Source organism: Aquarana catesbeiana, linkage group LG04, assembly GCF_042186555.1.
Source record: "Aquarana catesbeiana isolate 2022-GZ linkage group LG04, ASM4218655v1, whole genome shotgun sequence".
NCBI lineage: Eukaryota > Metazoa > Chordata > Amphibia > Anura > Ranidae > Aquarana > Aquarana catesbeiana.
Window position 1 is genome coordinate 659,495,285 of NC_133327.1, and position 16,325 is coordinate 659,511,609.

A 16,325-nucleotide genomic window follows, 5' to 3' on the forward strand; every position below is an offset into this window, starting at 1 on the left:
AGTCAGTTATTTTCAGTGTTCTCGTGTGTGGAGATATGTTTTTAACTGATCTATTGTAGCAGTCATCGATAAAGGACAAGACTGGTGGTGTGTGTGTGTGTGGGGGGGGGGGCGGCTTTGAAGGACCTGGCCTTGGGGCGGCAAAGGGAGTAAATCCGGGCCTGACCGGACAGCAATATAAACTGACAGGGGGTCTAATCCCTCTCCACTATAATGTTTTCATTTTCCAAAAAATTGTGACACAGAAGAAGACATTCTAGGAGGTTTGTCATAGAGAGATCTAAGATTGGGACTTCCCATGAATTTGGATCTAGTTGTATAAATTGCAGAAACTGAGACTTCCTAATGAGTGACAGTCCCAGTTTCCCTCTCGGTGGGCGGGGTCATGACATCACCCAGCACAGGATCTCTATGACAAAGCCAGGTTAGTACCCGCCCCCCTGCCCCAGGTGTGTCACTAAGTTTCGCTGGGTAATAAGTGACGTCACTCCGCCCTTGTATATATAACTCGTGGGGGAGAAGGAGAAGAGCTTCACATTGCACCTCCAGCCAGGGATCATTGAGGACATCGATCGGGAGGATCGGAGAGTCTGTGTGTGATTCGGGAGTTTTTATCGTCTGCTCGGTCTCCTGTGCACGGCGCTGGTTTCGGGGGGGAGGGGGCTGTGCTCGGTATCCAGGTGTAACCAGAGAGTCGTCCTTGTTTGTGAATAAGGCAAGGACCTGTCCGACCGGTCTGACCTGGTCTAGGGGGAGGAGGAAAAAGGAAGTGACTTAGGTGAGGACTGCTGAACAGAGGAGCACATCGAGGAGAAGTCCACCGATCGCTCCATGAAGACCTTCACCATGCTGAGCCTGGCCGCTGCCCTGATCTGCTTCACCCTCCTGGGACAAGCTCTGAGCCAAAGTAAGTGTCTCCAGACCTGGGAGGAGGATCTATGGGGGCTTCTCTTTATTGTACAGGGTCACTAATGATTCATGGGGGTCACTGGTCACCTACAGGTCATGGCTTGTCTTTGATAAGTTCAGGAAGAGAGAGAGATAAATATTGGTCTCGTGAAACTACAAGTCCCAGCGTGTCCACCCATGTCAGAAGCTGTGGTGTGTGTGTGTGTGGTTTTTTTTTTTTTATATATATATATATATATATATATATATTGGTTCATATTGACCGATCTGTCCAATTTTAGGGTTTCCAGTCATAGAAAGTCTGTCTTGGGTTGTGGTTCCAAATGGAACCACAAGTGCCAGCATGCCCTGGCTACTCGATCTGTTAGAGGTAGAAAGGTGTCTTTAGGAGACAGAGACCCAACCATGCTCAAATTATTGATCCACGGGTAGCTTTGGGGGGGGGGGGTCTGCAGACCTTGGCATGGATTCATGGGTAAGCTGGGCTTCAGACTATGCCACAGATCCATAGTTGGTTGGGGGGGGGGGTCTACAGACCACGGCATTGATCCTTACTTTTTTTTTTTTAGGCTGGACTTCAAAGACCATGGCATGGTTCCATGGGTGGCTTGGGGGTCTACAGACCACGGCATTGGTAGCCTGGTCTTCAAATACCATGAAATAGATTCATGGGTATACCTTGGGGGGGGGGGGGGGGGAATCTAAAGATGTAGTTACATAGTAGGTGAGGTCAAAAAAAGACCCAAGTCCAACCAATGTATGACATGGCATAGTTCAATTGATAGACTGGGCTCTAAAGACTGACATGGGCAGGCTTGGGTCCACAGACCGTGCCATGGCGTTGATTAATTTTTAGGCTGGGCTTCGAAGACCATGGCATGGTTCCATGGGTGGGCTTGGTGGTCTACAGACCAGACCCTGCCATGGATCAGTTTCAGAATACTTTATTATTCTCAAAGGAAAAAATGAATCCATGTGTTCTCCTGGGCTTCAAAGACCATGGCGTGGACCATGGGTGGCCTGGGGGTCTACAGACTGGTAATGTCGAAAGATGTAAAGCCCAATCCAGAAACTGGCTGGCACCTATACAGTGCTCCTGGTAGGCAGACTGTTATGTGTTCTATGGCGATTGTTTAGGATGTGATTGTTTCATTGTTTCTGTAATCAGAGATACGTTATCGGGCGATAAGGTGATTTATGTGTAGGTGCGGTATCACAAGGCCAACACAATCTCTGATAAGGACTTTACCTGATGGAAGGTCAGGGCTGAATATTCCGCTATTCGAAGAGATGCAGTGGGATCTGTAGAGTGCTCTTCAGAGGAGGTCACCACTGGATGGGTACTTCTGATAGGAGTGGGGGTGCTGGTAGGGGGCGCACCCGGTACTCCCCAATGTCCGATCACCATCGGATCTCCTGCTGGGACCTGTAGTGCTGATAGAAGGGACACCTGGAGGTCTCAGGATGGGGTCCGCTCTAGGGGGAGACTCCAATCAGCAGATGTGGGGTGTAGACTAGAGAAGTCCTTGTGATTGGGGTTCAGAATTTGTTATAAGCGGACTGATTGTGACGTTGTACCTGTGGACATTGTTATCAGAGGATACATTGTATTTTATTGTGAGTTGTATCTCGGTGGATACAATGTAGCAGCTTCTCTTAGAAGTATATCTGAGGATACATTGTATAGAAGTTTTATCTCTCGGATATACATTATGTACCTGTTTGGTAGAAGTATCTCTCGGCGCATACATTGTATAGAGGTAGTTTCTGTCGGTGGATACATTGTATAGAGGTAGCTTCTCTGTGCATACATTGTATAGAGGTAGTTTCGGTGGATACATTGTATAGAGGTAGTTTCTGTCGGTGGATACGTTGTATAGAGGTAGTTTCGGTGGATACGTTGTATAGAGGTAGTTTCGGTGGATACATTGTATAGAGGTAGTTTCTGTCGGTGGATACGTTGTATAGAGGTAGTTTCGGTGGATACATTGTATAGAGGTAGTTTCTGTCGGTGGATACATTGTATAGAGGTAGTTTCGGTGGATACATTGTATAGAGGTAGTTTCGGTGGATACATTGTATCGGTGTGCGGGGAGTTGTATAATGGAGTTCTTCCCGCTCTCTATGGAGGGTGAGGCGCGGCTCTGTGACAAGATGGCGCCGGGGTGGGCTGTCCTCACCTGTCCCTCTACACACCTGAGTGACGTAACAGGGCGTGGCCGTGACACCGGGGAGCCGTTTTCCTCCGTCATTGCTTTAGTTTGCGTGAGGGGCCATTTCTGGGAAAATGGAGGGCAGACCTGTAATGGGAAGGGAGGGGGGCCTCAATGTACTTCACCTCAGGAAAAACCTTGCTTGTACAAGTGCTTCTACCAAATGTGCCCTTTTGTGAGGGGGGGTTTCCAAATGTAGTGCCCTTTTGTTTGGTGCCCCTCCCAATGTAGTGCCCTTTTCTGTGGTTTCCTGTAATGTATCACTATTGGGAGTCCCCCTTCCTGTATGGACATCTGTCATGAAATAAAGAGAACTGCCCAGAGGATCTAACTCTTCCCCATGTTGTGTATAGGAGGATTAGCTGGAATAGGGCTCTCATGACTTATAGTAAAAAGTGTACTAAGCCGCTGATATGAACTAGTAAATAAGTGACAAATAGAAGATGACCAAATAATAATATAGCTGCAATTTACTGTGTATGTGAACTAATGTCTCAGTGTTTGTGTGTGTCAGTGTGTATATATTCAAAATGTATAATGCGCTAATATTAACCTCCCAATATAACACGGTGTGATCTCTTAATGATTGATCAGTGAATCCTGTGCAAAATAATCAAATAGAGCCGATTATAAATAACATCCTTCACCATAACAAAATCCTATAACTAAATATCAGAATAAATCACATATGGTAAGGTCGGTTGCATACAGCTAAGTGACCTTACCATATGCGATTTTATTCTGCTGAAAAGTGAGTGAATTTTTTACCCTTATTATATAGGGATTACATATCGCACTGCCTGTGCAATGGTCTTTCTTTGTTTCATGCTGCGGAAGTTCTTTGAAAGCCAGAAGCCAGCCCATACTAATGAGCAGCTGAATATATGAGCAAGCCAGCTATCACTGGGGATAACTCATTGAAATCTGTCTATATTCATCAAATCACCAAAGACGTTATATTCATTTCACAGCTGTATGCTGTCCTATTGAGATACCTGTGCACTGTGGTTCATCACATTAATATCTTTATTTTTCTCTTTTTAATTGTGTTCAATAATCACATTGATATTTAGTTATAGGATTTTGTTATGGTGAAGGATGTTATGTTATTTATAATAGGCTCTATTTGATTATTTTGCATATGATTCACTGATCATTAAAAGATCACACCTTGTTATATTGGGAGGTTAATATTAGCGCATTATACATTTTGAATATATACAACTCTCATGACTTTATGTAGTCCTTGTCCTGGGCCAGACGTGTTTTCCATGGTTTGGGTTTTTATCCCTCACTGGGTGCATGCTTGTCCCAGGTCCTTGAGATGAAAGGTATTAAATCAGAATGATGGGGGGGGCAGAATGTAGGTGAGCTGTTCTGGCCATCCAAATGTGCCTTCACAAATGTTCAGCAGAAGGGAGTTTCTTCTGATACAGGGGTGGATTTTGGGAGAACCTGTCAGGATAGAAGCTTGGGAGTTGTTGGGTCTGAGCTTTGTAGTGGTCACTTTTATCAATCTACACTCATCAGCCATAACATGACCAGTAAAGTGAATAACCTTGACCACCTCTGCATATGCAACTGAAAGTAGGCGGAATATATTGGGCAGCAAGTGAACATGTCCCGGAAGTTGATGTGTGGGAAATATTGGCAAGTGTAATGATTTAAGTGATGTCTTGGGCCAATCTGGAATGACTGGGTCAGAGCAACTCCAAATCTGCAGCTCCTTGTGTGATATTTCTGTTCTGCAGTGATCAGCACCGACAAGTGGTTTAAAGACGAAAAAATGGAAACTGGTCAGGGCTCACTGATGCAGGTGGGCTTGTGCAGTCCAAACCAGAGCTGCTGTAGCTCCAATTTCTGAAAGGTAATGCTGGTTCTGATAGGTGTCAGAACAAAGTGCATAGCGGTTGTGCATGGGACTGTGTAGCCATGGACCGGTCAGGGTACCCATGCTGACCCGTGTCTACAGCCAAGTGCTGATGATAGGCACGTAAGCATCAGAACTGGACCACAGCAATTTTAATATGGCTGGGTTTGTGTCTTACCTATGGAAGAGATGGCACCAGGATGAAGCCTTGCGGCTTCACGCCAAGAACCCTGCTGTGCATGTGCAAGGCTCCGCTCCTCTTACTGGCCCAGTGATAGGAGGAAGCTGAGCGGTGACATCAATAGCCGCAGCTGTGGATCCTGGAAGTGGGAACAGGATACCTGACAAATGTGGCACTGGAGGGGGGGGGAATCCCTGGTCTCTTCAGAACTTGGCCCTAAAATGTGAAACTTGTGAGCTGGAAGGAGTTTATTACAGAAGAGATGCTAGGTCTCTAACTCAGAATCTGGTGCAGCTGTGCATGGTAGCCATTCATATTTATAATATTCTACACAGTATACAATGCAGGCAGTGTACTGAAGTGGTTAAGGGGAACCCTGCGCCAAAATGTAAAGGCATGGGGGCCCACCAAAATCAATGCCAGACCTTTAGCAGAGTATGCAACCTGGCAGGCCCCAGGAAGGGGGATGAGAACGGCCCCCCCCCCTCCTGAACTGTATCGGACCACATGCCATCAACATGGGGAGGGTGCTTTGGGGCCTAAGTAAAAAACAGACAGGTTTTTGACAATTCCTTAAAGGTGTCCCGCAAAGTAAATCAATCTTCAATCACGGTGCCAGCGGTCCCGGGGGAAAAAAACTCCGCCTCCACGGGAGGCATCCCACCAACTGCAGCTTTTTTGCGGTGACAGCTGTTATATAGCCAAGGGCAGGGCCACCCAGTAATGTCACCTGGTGGCCCCGCCCTTGCCTATATAACAGCTGTCAAGTTGGCAGGATGGCCTGTGGAGGCGGAGTTTTTTTTTTTTTTGGGCTGTCAGTGCCACGCTTGACAATGGATTTACATTATGGACACTTCCTTTTTAAAGTCAAACTGTCACATTACTTTTTTGACACTTTTTTGGTGAATGGGTAGGGGTACAGTGTACTCCTACCCATTTACATGGGGGGGGCAGCTGGGGGCCACCTTGTTAAAGGGAGCTTCCAGATTCCGATAAGCCTCCCTGCCCACAGACCCCCACAACCACTGGGCAAGGGTTGTGCAGATGAGGCCCTTGTCACCATCAGCATGGGGACAAGGTGCTTTGGGGGGACCACAAAGAATCCTCATGTTGAGGGCATGTGGCCTGCTATGGTTCAGGAGGTACAGTAGGGCTCTTTTGTCCCCCTTTTCCTGTTGCATGCTCGGATAAGGGTCTGGTATGAATTTTGGGGGACTCCACGCTTTTTTTTTTTTTTTTTTTTTTTTTTTTTTTTTTTGTATTGGTTACCCTCAATATCCATACCCCAATGGACTGGGTGGCAACAACCCACACTGTTCAATGTTTTTTTTATGTATATTATGGGAGTTGGCAATACATTTAAATTACAGCCGCAAGCAATTTGAAAGTACATTTTCCTTTAGAAATGTCATTTTTGCTGTGGTACTCGCCTAAACATGGTAGAGGCGCTACTTTACAGGCAGATTAAGAGGGCCCCCAAGACATGATATTTAAAGGAATATTTAATTTTTTTTATTTCAGTTTAAGCATTATTAAAATCACTGCTCTGGAACCCGGGGGTGTTCAGCTCAACCCTAATCATCATTAGCTTGTTCACTTAAGATTTCACAGTAAAACCTAGAAGCTGATTGGTTTCTATATAGAGTTGCACCAAATTTTGCACTCCAGCTTCAGTAAATAAAATCCACGGTGTCCGCATGAATGAACTTCCATGTGCAAATAGTGTTCAGTTCTGCTGTAGGCCTCATGCAAGCAGGTGCCTGGGGCTGTATGATGTACACTTCCCTACTCAGGAGTCACAGGTGCTATACACAGCCACCCAGAGAGATCAGTGGCTGCATAATGTGCAAATGCATAGAGGTGCAACCCTGAGTGCAGACATGATGGATGCAGATTGTTTACCCCTGTACAGCCATTGACGGCTGTTATGGAGCACCTGTGCCTCCCGGGAGGGGGATATTGCCCTCCCCAAACTTTACATTTTATGGCCCCTTTAGGCCTAAAGAATGTTGGCCTTGATCTTGCACCTACCAAGTCAGTTTGGCAATGGCAGTTATCATATTACTCTGCTGATATCAACACATAAAGGCTTGTCATCACTAGGTACTACATGGCTTTTTGATTGGCTCTCCCTGGCTTTAAGCCCTACCTACACATGTATGGTAGGTGCTCATAACTAAGTTGTGTTCTGTCATCTTGGGTGTTAATTTTGCATCTGTCTTTTCTCCTAGGTTGCAACTGCAAGAACCTTGTAAATGCAAAGTGTGAACCAGATGGTACTGGACAAAACTGCCAATGTTCCATTCAACTAGGTACAGACTTGAAGCCGGTGGACTGTAACAAATGTGAGTGTACCAAAAAACAATTATATATATATTTTTTTTGAACAATAGCTTTGTAAAAGTACACCCAGGCTGTTTTGATTTGCTTTGTGAGAAGTGATAAACCATAGATTGTTTTAAGATTTTCTGTAAGGGCTTCCCCAGTATAGAAGTGCAACAACTGTGACAGCACTAGAATTAACTTTTATTATAGTGCTGTCACAATTTTGGCACCTCATGCTTTTAGTGACTGCAGCTGGTGATTGGAGAAGGTTTTCGTATAATATGTTTAAGAACCAAAGTAGTCTTAAGTCTTCTTTCCAAAGAGTTTAAAACAAAATGCACAGTGCTGCTAATCTGGGAACTAAAGTGAAACCTAAACTCCTACCGGAGTTCCCTGGACTAAACTACTGTTTTGTATGTTTTTGGAGGAGTTTCCAAGTCAGTTGATGCTGTCGGACACATCTACATGTATTGGCTTGAAATGGCTTCTGAGCTGCTTAGAATAAAGCATACAATGCTTGTATACCACCAGCTCATCCTGTTGCCTTTCTGTATCCCTTACCTCCTATTTTAGCATGTATGGTGCTGTATTTTGGTCAACCCCCCCCCCCCCTTAGTTAATGTCTGCTTTGTGTGTTTTGACACTTTACTTGCATTTTCCAGTGGTACCCAAATGCTGGCTAATGAAGAGAGAGAGCATTCCAACCAAGGCTGGAAAAAGACAGAAACCTGCAAGTGCTCTAGTTGATAATGATGGGCTGTACAATCCAGACTGTGAGGATAATGGCACCTTTAAAGCAAGGCAGTGCAACAACACAGACACATGCTGGTGTGTTAACTCAGCTGGAGTTAGAAGAACCGACAAAGGAGACAAAAACTGGAAGTGCTCTGAGCTGGTTAGAACATAGTAAGTAATGGGTCTTGAGGGGGGGTTTACATAGCCTACATAAACATTTTAGCCTGGGTTCACACTTGTGTGGCAGGCACTGCATGTGATTGGCAAAAGAATCGCTGCATTCCTGTTAAAATCACATGCAATGTCTGTGCAGTACAATTTGAGCCATTCAGTTTGTGGTTCAAATCGCACAGCATCTGCACCAAAATTATACAGGGCCGATTTAATTTTCCACACCTGAATCGGGTCGCATGGGTTTCAACTCGCACAATCAGATTCTGGCAATTGCACAGCATTTTGAGAACTGTTTCAGAGTGGTGTTGAACATTGACACCTGCAACAGATCACATAAACAGTGTGCTTTTCAAAGTGCTGCGGGATTTGCCTTTTCCCACATTGCATCAGTGTGACCCTAGGCTTCCAAACTTTGAACTCAGATGTTTTCAAGATCACTAGTTTAAAATTTGGAAGCCTCCATTACCCTCTTGTATGTAAAGGTGCAGGATTTGGTGGTTCTTTCCCTTTCTCCTTCGTGGACTCTGTAGTCTGAAGGTGCAACTTGTGATCTGTATTCATGTCAAGGATTTTATAACTGAACTACTCTGCATTTGTGCACCACAAACCGAAAAGGTTCTAAAGCTGTAAACCATGTCCAGGATTACCCCCAGTTCCACCCTACACTTGAACCTAACTGATCCTGTGCTGTGCACAAGAGCAGTGGCTCTCTGCGTGCTCCCTCCTCACAGGGAAGATTGGCAGTGGGAGCCATTGGCTCCCGCTGCTGTCAGTCAAATCCTATGACAGGAGGGCAAAGCCTTGCTGTCAGTCTATGGATGCAGGGCTTGGGAGCAAGTCCTAGCAAGTGACTTGTTAGTGGTACTCGGAAGGCGGGAGTGCTGGAAGGGATCACTGAAGAGGTGGATGGGGGCTTCTCTGTGCAAAACCATCACAGAGCAGGTAAATGGAACAAGTTATAAACCAAAAGTTTTTGAATCCCTTTTTATTTTTATTTATTTTTTTTTAATAAAAGCAAACTCTCAAATTCATCCATCTCTCTGCCTTTTTTTTTTTTTTTTTTTTTTTTTTTCCCTGAGAAATCACTTTACCCCACACACTGCTTTCCTGGGAGAGGCCATCTTGGGTAAGAACAGATAATTCATGTAGCATTTACTTCCTGGAATCCATCTGTCCTTTAGCCTCAGGCATGTAGGCAGAAGGGTGTGGTTAGCTGAGAACCCCTCCTGAAGACTCCTGGGACATAGGACATAATTTACCTATGCCTAGAATGTAACTGATGTGGTGTGTGTAAATATAATCTACCTTCCTTTACAAATGCTAACAGCATAAGGATTAAAAAGCAGTCAATGTTAAGTCATTATGCTTTAAAAGCCAAAGCATGAGGAGTCACAAATGTAGTGAGAGGCCGTGTTGTAGCAAGGTGCTGATTCTTGGTTTTAACGAAAATATTTGGGGTCCACCCCAAGTTATAATACTTGAAGGCGGCATATGTAATCAGACTGTACGATGACTTTGTAGCAGACTGTTCCTGGTCTGTTAAGTTGTAGGATTTATTTTTGCAGTACCAGGTAACTGCTCCCCAAATTTGTCTAAATCCAGCCCTCACTGGGCAATTTGTTATACTTTTATTTTATTTTTTTTTTTCCCATTTTGTAACATTTAATGTAATCTCTTTACAGCTGGGTGATGGTTGAGATGAAACGCAATGACACTGATAAAGTGGCAGATGGTGCTATTAAAGGGTAAGTACTGCAGTCATGTGGGAGATTTATTTATTTATTCCATAAACATGAAAAACTTACAAAAATTTGTTCCCCTCCCAAACAGGGCTCTGGAAAGCCTGATTACTTCCAGATATAACCTGCCTGCAAAATACATTGATGCCATTGAGGTAAGCTGCTATTCATACTTTGACTGACCTTAATCCTACAACTGTACCGTGACTGTTATCCTCATTTCAACCATAGCTTTGTGATTGCTTTTGTAGTAAACTTTCTGGTTTACCTTATTGGCTTCTGGAACCACTTGAGTGGCTGTTAACTGTTGCTTCAAGATTTTAAAATGTAAAAAAGTTAACCTCCTATAGTTTTGCAGCAGTTAACCTTGAGGGCCCATTCACATTGCTTTGCAATAATGCATGCTACAGGCATTTGTCATTAAGGACACACCAGTGTACCTTAATGTGTTGCACTGTGGCATGCTGCCAGAAGTGGTACCTGAACCATGCTTGGTGCATTAGTAAGCCTATGAGCATCCTTACTACTGCAGTAGTGTGAATGGGCCCTTAAACAAAATGTACTACAGTCCTATGTAGTGTTTAGTGCTATGCTGCAGTTACATTGGAGCTGAGCCATCTATTCTGAGGGGTGCTTCACAGCATGACATGTGGCTTTACCCTAACATGATATGCTACACAAATGCTTTCAAGGAATAGGCAGCCTTAACTTAACATGTGGCCCAGCCTGCATGAACCCAGCTGGGCAGGATGAAACTTGGCTAAACTACAAAATGCAAGTCTGATTATTGGAGAGCAGATTAATGTCCCAGAATAGCTAGAGAATTGACCACAATGTGTGTGTTCTCCATAGTGTGGTCAGTTTTTAACAGGAAAGCAGAGGTACTGGCAGGAACCCCAGGGATTTCACACAAATGAAGCAAAACAAGAACAGGATCATTTCTCATTGAATGCCCTTGTATATCCTCCCCATCCTATATTACATGTATTTATATAGTACTGTCAATTTAAACAGCACTTTACATATATTGAACATTTCACATCAGTCCCTGCCCTCAAGGAGCTTACAATCCGAAGGTCCTTAACTTGCATTTATGCATACCGGGGCCAATTGACATAACAGTATATATATTTGGAGTGAGAGGAAACTGGAGTACCCAGAGAACCCACACAAGCAGAAAACGCAGACTCCATGCAAGTAGCACTGCAGTTGGGATTTGAACTGACAATCCTAGTGCTGCTAGGCAGAAATGCTAACCACTTGGCCACTGTGCAACCCCATCCTATATAGATACTTATTTTATTCTAAACCCTAATAAACTTCCTTAAAGAAACAGGCAGGAAAGACTGACACAATTAGGAGGCACATTGCACTGTTCCAACCTAATCAACCTTTGAGCATAAAGCTTTAAATTAAAGGTCCCAAAATCCTCTGGTTCCATATGATCCAATGGGTCCACCTGAAGCAAAATACCTCATGTCTATCATAAGGTAGCAACCTTATCTATCTTTCTCAAAATTGCTCATTTCTATTACACATTCCTCAATCGTTGATCAGATAGACTGCTAGTGTCTTGGGAATAAAGCTCTGGCCATGCTAACAAAACTGAGTACTTAATTGCGAAATTGTACCAGGAATTACTGAGTGGTACCATCTTGGGTGTCTGCTAAATGACTTGCTTAACCCACCCATTTGTTTGTTCGCATGCTAATGTTCACATATGTAGATGGGCTGAGCTAGTATTATCATTCTAATGCTTTTTGTAGGTTGAAGACAACTTCATCTACATCGATCTAAAGCAGAATTCTTCATCAAAACAAGCCAACGATGTGGACATTGCTGATGTTGGCTACTACATGGAGAAAGATGTAAGTATAGACCTAGGGTAGGTAATTTCCACAATGGAGAAATACCACAATAGTTAAACCCAAGTTTTTACATCTTAAAGCCCAATGGAATACTCTAGAACTGTAATGTTGTGAAGCTGAATATACATAAAAACACTGCTCTGTTTCCTGAGTGCTGCAGAATGGATTGATGCCTGGCGCTGGAAGCACCTTGTATGACTATAATTGCAGTGGCCTGTCATCAGTGGTCCCAATGCACACCCCTGTTCTAGGCAACAGTGTTAAGGGAACTAGAAAAGCAGTTGAGGCAGTATGCAGGAGAAGTGTTGGGCTTGCTGGAGCCTTATTGTATTATACGAGAGAATATTTCTTAGCAACTGTTACTTTGCTTCACTAATCCTGATTTGTGTCAGATCCAAAAATGGTATTTCTCTAGTTTCACACTACACTATAAGCCAAGGCTGAGTTTTTGGGGTTTTTTCTCTCCATTATACAGATCAAAGGAGATCCCATCATTTCGTCAGATGTGCCATTTCAACTCACTGTCAATGGCAAGAACTTTGGTGTAAAAGAGCCTGTCATCTATTACATTGATGAGAAGCCCCATGAAATCAGCATGAAGCATCTGACCCCCGGTGTGATTGCAGTCATTGTGGTGGTGATCGTGGCGATTATTGCAGGAATAGTAGTCTTGGTGAGTTTTTGAAACTGGAAAAATCAGGCTAGTCTTTCTTTCTGAAGAGAGAAGTATAGTTTATTCTTCCAGTTGGGACAAATTATACTTTTTTTTTTTCTGCAAATATTCCAGCTATATTAAAATTAACGTATCTTCCAGCTTGGCCATTGAGATCAACTGTATTTAGATTCCGGTCATGTGGATTTGGGTCTTGTCCTAGTATTGCAATCACTAGTACAGTGAATTCTGGCCTGTTACATCAAACCTAGAAATAAAGCTCAACTCTAGACTATGCAACATGCACATGTGCTGATGGATGCCTGAATGAGATGCTGCTCCTCCACTGTTGGTCAGCAAAGATTTGCGGTCTAAGATGCGGCTGTCGAGCAAGGATAATGCCCTTGTGTATAAAGCATGCAATGTAGAATAAACTCTTTATGAATGGGTCGCCTTTGACTTTTCAAAAATCTTGTTGCTTGGCTGCCATTGCTGACTTTGGCTTCATCCCTGACCCATGTATTCTGGGTCAGTGACTCAAGAAGCCAAATTGAAGTGCTAATATTTACCAAGAGGTTTTCACTCGCCTCATTTGTCATCTCCATCCCACAACACTGGTCCTTTTCATGCAGATAGTCACCAACCAGGTGAGGACGATTAAGTTTTTCCCAAGGAGTAAATATTCCAAACCCAATGCATTTCTGCCTATGAAGGCCTTGCACTTCTAATACTGGTTGCCAACTTTATCTACATAGGACTCTTAACCATTGATCGTGGTTCCCAGATCTTATGAACTTTACTTTGCAATCCCTTTCAAGAATTTCCAGCACTGTCCAGGCGCCTGACCTGTAATTCAGAAAAACTTGGTTGTACAAGAAATAGCCAGTGCTACTTTTAGGCCCTCTACAGTGTTCAGCTTGTCTATCCCTTTATCAGTGCTAATGTCATGTATGCCACAGCATATCCTGTGAAATAGACTGCTTTTCCCAGGTAATCAAGCCAAACTAAATCATAGTACCACAGGTCTTTAGGTAAACCTTTACCAGTCTGAATACAACTTTCTGGGTAACCCATGCCAATTCTCCACTCAATGTACTGATATGGGTTTACAAAGCTTTAACTTTTTTTTTTTTTTTTTTTTTTTTTTCCCCAGGTTCTGACCAGGAGAAAGAGGGGTCGCTATGAAAAGGCTGAAGTAAGTAATTTAGATTTTACCATAGTTAAAATTTTAAGCTTTGTCTATGGATAGTAAAACTCATCAAATCCGCATAAAACAAAGGGGTAACATTTGAATAGAAATAAGGGAGTTGACATGCATCGCTGGATTGTTATCATTCACTAAATGAAATTGGCTTGTACTCATTGGGCATCGTAACACATCACTGGCTTATGATTTGAGTTAAAGCAGAGCTCCAGGCTCCTTCAGAAAAGTTGGAAACTGCAAATACTGTCCAGGTATCCAGCGGTGTCACCCATGGTGATTGGGTGCTGCTGCCACCGCCATCTCATCTAAGGGAAACAAGCAGTGAAGCTTTGTGGCTTCACAGCCAGCTCCCTGCTGCCCCCCCTCCCCGGTGCCAAATGACAGCAAGGTGGGGAGGAGGCAGACAAGTGGAGTCTCCCATTATGGATGGAGCTCTACTTTAAAGTGGTTGTAAACCCTCATATTAACCAGTGAAGTGACGATCCTCAGGTGATTGAGATTAAACCAATCCTACAGAAGTTGTATATCTGCAGTCTTCATCAATTTTTAAGCTTGAGGCAGGGAGCTGATGTTACTCTGCAGAGCTCAGTGAGTAGAGCTGATTGGAGGGAAGGCGCTGCCCTTTCACACGCACAGCCAAGGCGGTCAATCACTTGGAGATCCCTCCCTTGTCACCATTTTTCTCAGTGTCAGGGAAATTTCGTCAGAAGTGACTTGTGCAAATGGCAGAGGAAGGAGGCAGCAGACAAAAATGACACTTGGACACTAGGTTTTGTTCAGTGTCTGAGGTTTACAACCACTTTAAGTGGTGACACAAGAATTAAGTGATTGCTTCGGAATTCTGTTTAAAACTACTTTATGGACCACTACTCTAAATATCAGTTTATATCTACTGATGGGAAATGTCCTTGAATGACTATATGCAGTTTGGATCAAATGGCTCCATATATCTTATAATTTTGGAGGCATTGTTGGCCAGGGGAAAAACGATTTGTAGGACTCTACTCACTAATCTAACATAAAATAAACTCATTTTCAAGGTTTCTGATAAGTGAGACACGGTTATCTTCTATAGAAGGTTCTACTGTGCATTGCTTCTGTTCATCGGAAAGAGATAGATAGAGAGATAGATATATATATATATATATATATATATATATATATATATATATATATATATATATATATATATATATATATATATATATATATATCTCTCTCTATTATATAATCTGCTAAAACTCGTATGTATTTAATTTGCATAAATTTCTAGTTAACATGTTGGCAGTCCTAACATCTGTTTTTCTTTTTTCAGATGAAGGAGATGAATGAAATGCAAAAAGAACTCAACTCGTAGATCTGAAGGTTCAACTAAATCAAATCTTTCAGGGACCCATGTGACTGGTGTGCTGAACACTTGCATACTAGGTTCATTATGAAAGCAAGCTGTGTAACTGGATTTAAGAACTGAATGTATAGAGCTTTGGAGACTATTTATACCAGGAGACTTCATCTTGCACCTGCATATGTTGACTGTTTTTGTTCTCGTTTCTTGTAGTATGTGAGCCTGTCAAGTATGAGTTAGTTTTTTGTAATAGAAAGTTATAGGACTGAGTCCTTTTCAACAGTTCTATTTTATCAGATCAAGATTCATCTCTTCAAGCAACTGGCTGAAGATTCTCCAAAGGGCTTTTGTAAAAGGGGGTGGGGGGGTGGGAGGGGAATGTTTAAGATGCAACTTTTTTTTAAGACTTGTAAATATTCTGTATTGAGTGGATTTTTTTTAATGTAACATTGAATTCAATAAAAGAGGAAAACTTTTAAATTTGGACATTGAGTGGTGTGAGAACCATTTTAGATCAAACTATTCCATTCAGCTAATGTGGAGAGGGTATAATACAGCTGATTATAAACCCAAATGTGAGTTCATAATTGGGCTGCCACACACTGCAATGGGACAAATTCCTAGGTTCTCCCATGAATGGGTAAGGCTGGCCATACTTTTTTTTTTTTTTTTTTTTTTTTTTTTTTTCTTGTACAATTTATGTTTTTGGTAAATCTAAAGGAAAAGATGATTTCAAAATGAAACCACTTCCAATTAAACTGGCCCTTGCACTACATATTTTAAGGTAAATCTAAAGGGAAAACTGTACAAGAAAATTGAACATGTATGGCCAGCATAGCACTTTTGAAGAATTTGTAACACCTGTCTGATTATGCATCAGATTATCCTGCTATATAAAGTGCTCAGTTAAAATCTTAACAAAAGCCTGGAGCTAAACAAGTGTAACGACAGGGTTGGAATGGTGCTGGGCCCACGGGTTTGAGGCCTGATTGGAGCCAAATCTCAAGGGGAGGCTGCAAAGGACTTTTTTTTTTTTTTTTTTTTTTTTTTTTTTTTTTTTTGAAGGACACTAATTCGAAAGTGGCACCCACCCCCTTTTGGCTCTCCATA

General features: G+C 42.8%; 1 protein-coding gene across 1 annotated transcript; it reads left to right on the forward strand.

Annotated features, from left to right (window-relative positions):
* Window positions 1–489: 489 nt before the first annotated feature.
* On the forward strand, window positions 490–15,699 carry EPCAM (epithelial cell adhesion molecule). Its single transcript, XM_073628512.1, has 9 exons — window positions 490–907; window positions 7,405–7,518; window positions 8,161–8,404; window positions 10,090–10,152; window positions 10,238–10,301; window positions 11,913–12,014; window positions 12,490–12,687; window positions 13,820–13,861; window positions 15,186–15,699. Exons 1-9 carry the CDS (start codon window positions 832–834, stop codon window positions 15,225–15,227), a joined length of 945 nt encoding a protein of 314 aa, XP_073484613.1. The 5' UTR covers window positions 490–831; the 3' UTR covers window positions 15,228–15,699.
* The last annotated feature ends 626 nt before the right edge of the window (window positions 15,700–16,325 follow it).

Coding starts and splice junctions, on each gene's coding strand:
- EPCAM (XM_073628512.1), top strand. CDS start 832: ATGAAGACCTTCACCATGCTGAGCCTGGCCGCTGCCCTGATCTGCTTC. Junction 908..7,404: donor GGGACAAGCTCTGAGCCAAA/GTAAGTGTCTCC, acceptor CTTTTCTCCTAG/GTTGCAACTGCAAGAACCTT. Junction 13,862..15,185: donor GTCGCTATGAAAAGGCTGAA/GTAAGTAATTTA, acceptor TTCTTTTTTCAG/ATGAAGGAGATGAATGAAAT.